This window comes from Otolemur garnettii, unplaced genomic scaffold (assembly GCF_000181295.1).
Source record: "Otolemur garnettii isolate 467f Iridium unplaced genomic scaffold, OtoGar3 scaffold00003, whole genome shotgun sequence".
NCBI lineage: Eukaryota > Metazoa > Chordata > Mammalia > Primates > Galagidae > Otolemur > Otolemur garnettii.
The window spans coordinates 27,535,734-27,541,852 of NW_003852398.1; the positions used below are offsets into that span (position 1 = coordinate 27,535,734).

General features: G+C 34.1%; 1 protein-coding gene across 1 annotated transcript in view; it reads right to left on the reverse strand.

Moving 5' to 3' along the window:
- The window catches only part of FBXO38 (F-box protein 38), a 55,110-nt gene that overhangs the window by 8,130 nt on the left and 40,861 nt on the right, over positions 1-6,119 (reverse strand). Inside the window, 2 exon segments of the mRNA XM_012809245.2 lie at positions 765-867; positions 1,091-1,191. Coding sequence (XP_012664699.1) covers positions 765-867; positions 1,091-1,191 — 204 coding nt within the window.

Below are 6,119 nucleotides of genomic sequence, written 5' to 3' on the forward strand. Positions count from 1 at the left end.
AAATGCTGTGTGAGTTAAGCATAGTTATGCAAACAAGGAAATATAAAACTTGCCCAAAGAAAGAAACAAGTCAGATCTTCATAATTTAACACGGATGGATATCAAAAATGTAACATTGAGAGAAAAAGGAAAAATTAAGACCATGAATAGGACATGCTATATATCTAAAATTAAAAATTAAAAGCTCAAACAGAACAATATACTTGAAACAGACATATAGAAGTAAAGGCATGAAAGGCACACTGGAAAGACACACATTCAATACATAAACTTTGACACTGGGAGCTGATGGGACCAGCAAAGAGGGACATATGGGACTGAGAAGTAAAGTAGGGACTGGCCTAAATGACAATGTGGAATATGACTGATCATTTCAATCAAATATAGAGCAGTTATGCACTTACAGCCCAGTTCCTACTCCCTTCCCAAAACATATCCAAATTAAACAGACTAGCAAGTGTCTGAGCCAGCATTCAAGCTGAGGTCTGCATGACCTCAAAGCCTATACATCCTATTAATTCATTCTGCTAGATCAAGTAGCAATTATCTCCTGGCTATTCTAAAAGATGAACCAAATTTCTACACATGGGCCCTTGGAACCACTCTTATCTGTGAACTACAGAATAAGAACAGGATTAGCAATGATCCAACACAACGTATCCCTTTTAAAAAATAATACAGTACTGTTATTGTAGTACTTATGAATTTTTAATTCTTTAAATCTATTCATGATGCTCTTGTATGAGACGGGCCCAAATACATACCATGGATGAACATCATCTTGGGACAGTCTTTTAGCACTAGATCTGTGATTCCACAATTGGTCATAGTGACTCCTACAAGATTTTTGGATTTTAATACAAGAACCTATAAGGAGAAAATTGAAAAGTTATATGTATATGTATCATTCTGTTCTTTTTCTTTTTTTTAAGCTTAAATGTTTTCACTGATACAACTGAGAAGCTGCTGTTACCAACTTTTCTTAGGACAAAGAAACTTGATACTGATAGAAATTTTAGTTCCTTTGCATTATTCAAGAACTGAGCTGGACTTGGACTATGATAAAGAAAAATGAGGGCTTTTCCTGTACCTGCACATGGTCATCCTCAATGACAGGATCACTAGTACTAGTAGATTTATCTGCTGTGCGCTTCCGTTTCATGGCATGACGTGACTTTGTTTTGGCAACTTCTAGAAAAGGCAAAAAGAAAACCTGTATTTTAGCCTTGCTTTCTTTCCTTCTAACACATTCAACTGCATACAATAAACTCCATCAAGGCAATTCCCAAATCTACACCTTGGTTCCCAAAGGAATACAGTTAGAGCAGTATTTCCAATGGACTGTTTGAGAACAGCATCACTCTCCACTAATTCAAATATATCTACATCAAATATAAGATCCTTTTCATACCTGATGCATTCTAATCAACATTCTTGTCTCTAGACTCTGCCTCATCCCATCAGAAATACCATTCATTCATGAATTAAACTCATGACTTTCCTGCTAAAGACTTTAAATTCCTGACTGCTGCTTAGCGAATATGTTTCAACGCCTGACATTTGGAGCTATGCTTTAGCTCTACCTGTTCTCAATTTTACTCTACACCACATCCTAGTAGTCTTCCACAGCCATTGTCTCCACAGCCATCAATCATTCTAGTTCCTCTGCTCAGGACACCTTTTCTGACTTGAAATACTATCCATCAATGACAAGTCCAGCTCAAACATCACCACCTGTTCTTACAAATCACCCTGGATCCCCAAACAGTATATATTGTTCTGAAATTCCTGTATACTTATTTCTCTATTTGAACTAAAAGCTCCTTAAAGGCAACAACACTGTCTTATTTCATTTTGTTTCAATGTCAGCCATCATTAATGAGCTAAAACAAACATTTATTGAATAAACTGGCACTGAACAATTAGAGAATGAATGAATGCACCACAGGTACATATATAGAATAATAAATATTTACTGAGCACTTACTGTGTGTCAGGCACTGTCCAAGGGTTTTAATTATATTAGCTTATTTATAGCTTATTATAGCTCTGAGATAAATTTAATTCTTCTCTTTTTACATATTAGGAAACTGAAGCACAGGAAGATAAAAGAGCTTGCCATAGTGTTAAATGAAAATCAGGAGTCAAATCCAGGAAATCTAGCACTAATCACTAAGCTAGAAAACCTGTAATCTTTTCTCTCTCAAATCCTGGTTAGTAAATTCCTAACTTATTTACTAGTATTGTCCTAAAATAATACATTTCAATTATATAAGCAAATTATTATCCTCATTTTATTTTTTCAAAAGTTCTAAATTCATACCTAAAATTTAATAAGCACAAATATATTTTGAGAAAATGCATTAAAAGTCCTTGTCCTCTCTTTTGATAGTTAATAGTACTGTAGCAGAGCACACACTGAATGAAATAGTTGACCTTCATAAATTAAATCACCACCATACTGCTCTTTCAGATACCACTGCTAATTTCAGACAGTCCACTTGCTAGTTCTATAACCTCAAACATGAAAGAAACATAGGGAAATGAGGTAAAAATATTGCAAATTCTCAAAGGCTTGGGTTTAGATGGAAACTCTAGAGATCTATTCTAAGAATCTTTTCTCTATCATTTGGCATCTTTGTGAAATTCTACCAAGCAAAACAAACAAAAGTGACTGCTTTGGTTGAAGGCGGATGGTGAAAGAGCCCAAGCGCTCTACTCATCAAATTTCTTCCAAGGAACCTGAAACCCAGCAAAATCTAGCATTCCAAAAAACATAAAAACTATTGACTCAGGCAACCCAATATAGGCATTCTCCCACAGCATCCTGAAGGAACTTCAGGCAAAATCTAGAATCATCTTCATTGACCAAGAAACCTTCTAAACACAGCACATTTCACCTGATAACCAAAATTTGCATACTTGTTACAACCTACCTCTAATAGGTCCTGGTTCCCTCTCCTAGTAACACAAAAATAAAAACAAGAAACATGTCTGTTTCCACTCTTCCATGACAGTGTTCTAAAAAGGGTCTAATATTACAGCATTCTCCTTTTGTGATCTGATTCGCAAACTTCTAATGTTCTTGGAGTACTCTCATGGCTCCTCATTAATTAATTAGAAAATGGGCTTCAAAGTCAAGTCTCTTCTTACCAGTGTGCCCAAACTGGTGGTTTATGTTTTTGAAGAAAGTTAAAAAACTACGTCACACTTAGTATATAGACGGTCTTGAAAACCAAAGGCTTCTCAATGTAAAAGGCAAATAGTTTGTTGTTATTCTCTATGCCTCCCTCCCTGTTTAGAGACAACTAATTTTACTTAGGGACAATTCTGAGTGATTTCTTATATTTATTAGTATCAACAATACCCTATGTGATGGTTTCTATACTTACTAAGTTCACAATTATTAACTGAGTCCCATACCATGTATAAAATATGGTGCCAGAAGCAGGGAATAGCAGAAACCATCCCTGCCCTCATGGAGCTCATAGTCTAGTGGAAAGACAGTAGTAAAACACAGAATTACAATACAGTGTGGTTCGGATTAGTGTTGAAGATGCTATAGAAACAGAGAAAAGCAGATCAATCCAGTCTTGGAGTATCAGGGAGAACTATATTTATGAGAACTATGTATATTAATCTTAAATTTTATTCTTTGACAACCCAATTAATTACTTTTGCAATATGTACTTTATAAATTATTATACAGTGAGGATAAAGACAACGTTGAGGTATTTATTTCCAAAACAGAACTTCACAAAACAAATAATTACATTAGTTTCTAACATGGCTTTAATAATCTACCAAGTCACAGACAACAAACTAAATAAAAAGCCCAAATGTTACTTTTTAATATACTGCTTTAAAAAATCTATAACAAACAAGTTTGTTCCTATAATAATTTGGATTTCTCTCTTTAAAATGTTTAAAGCAGACTGGCCAATAGATATCAAAACCATACTAGGTTAAAAATAATTTATAAGTCACCCAAATAAGTTGTTCTTCTTTATAAAAGAGACCTGATTAATACTGAAATCAGTGCTTTGACACTCCCCAGAAAAATTGTTCCTGAGAGTAAATGGACATTTGTATGGTGCTTCAAAACCATTAGGAAATAATTTACCTACTATAAAAACAGTTACAGACATTAGATGTCTTCTCAAATTGAAAAAAAAAAAAGAATCACAATAAACTAAACAGTAAAAAGTACTACATAAGTGAGATTTTCTTTTCTTTCCAAGAACTAATTTAACCTAAGAAAAAGTTCTAGTCATGAAACAGGTTGGAGTGAAATGGTAAAGGGAATAACAGAACACAAGGCAAAAAATTAGAACTTAAAAATCCTGAAGGTAACATGAAAGATCTATATTAAAACACGAAAAAACTGTAAGTTTACCAAGAGACTTCAGACAAATAAAATTGGAAACTCAACAGTTCTTAAACAAGCAAACTTAGCTATAAAAATGACAATTCCCTTTTCAGTTATCAGTTTAATGTAATTCCAAACAAAAACCAAGATGATGTGTTTTTCGAACTTGATAAAATTCTTACAAAGCACATCTATAAAAACATAAAACAAATGCATGAATAGACAAGAAAATTTTGAAAACTAATGATGAAAGAGGAAAGAACAGTGGAGCAGAATAGAATGTCCAGAGATAAACCTAAGTGTGTCTAAGAATTCCAGCACATGATAAAAGAGCATTTTAATATAATAGCATGAGAATGGATGTCAATAAATAGTACTGAAACAACCTGGTGAAAGCTTAAAATAAAAACATAGTTCCACAGATTAAAATAAAACTTCTACAAGTTAAAGAACTTTAAATAGATGAAGAAATGGGAAGATGTGAATATTTATATGAATCAAGCACAGTGATGGCCTTTCGCAGCATAAAAATAAGGAAAACATGTAAATCTGACTTTATAAATATTTAAAAAACATGCAACAGAAGGGATCACAGTGAGGAGTTTATGTTTAATGTGTACAGAATTTCAGATTGGAATGATGAAAAAGTTCAAATGATTGGTGGTGACAGCTGCACGGCAACGTGAATGGACTTAGCACCACTAAACTGTACACTATAAAATGGTATACTGTGTATGTAAAGTACGTTTTACTACAATTAAAAAAAATTACCACAAAATATTTAAAATTAAAGTTGGGAAAAATATAGCCGAATTGGTGAAGTTTACAAGGTGTAATGAAAACTTCAAATAAAACTCTTATTTTAGTTCAGACACAGTGGTTCATGCCTATAAACTCAGCACTTTCAAAGGCCAAGCCAGGAGAATCCCTTTCGGCCAATTTGAGACCAGCCTAGCCAATAGAGCAAGATCCCATCTCTACAAAAAAATCAAAGTATTAGCGGGCCATGAGAGCATGTGACAGCAGTTCCAGCTACTAGGAGGTTAAGGTGGGAGGATCACTTACGCACAAGAGTTTGAGGTTGCAGCAAGCTATGACACCACTGCACTTCAGCCGGTGCAGCAGAGCCAGACCCCATCTCAAAAATGTAAAAACCAAACCCACCCGCCAAACAAACCTCATGTACTTTAATAAGAGTTTATGTTACAATAATAATAGCACATAATTAAGGTCTCATATTTATCTCATGAACGCTTATTTTTGTTTAACTCCATATAATTCAACCAGGTGTATACAGTATGTATATATAAAAAAGCACTGACTCTACCTATGTTCTGGAGCTGATTTTAAGGTTTTCAAATTGAAGAATAAATATAGATGGAGAAAATTAAAATGTTATTATTACTTCTAGTATTAATGTTTTAGGCAGAAAAGACTACTTAAAAATAAAGTCAGAAATAGGAACAGAATAATTACGATTAAGAAATATGCTTACCCTTACTTGGTGCTTAGGATATATAAGTATTAACGAACGTAAATATGTATACATGTAGGTGTGTTTTGAGTACCTTCAAAGTAATTCTCAGCCAAACTAATTACTTACCTGCTTACTTCCTGGCAAACTTTACTGGGAGCAAAACTGATTTCTGAAAAAGCTACTTGATCCTGCAGAAGCAGACAGAGAGGTAGGAAGCTCCCCTGACAGATGTTCCCAGCCCTAGTAACTTAAGGTCCTTACCTTTTTGGCTAA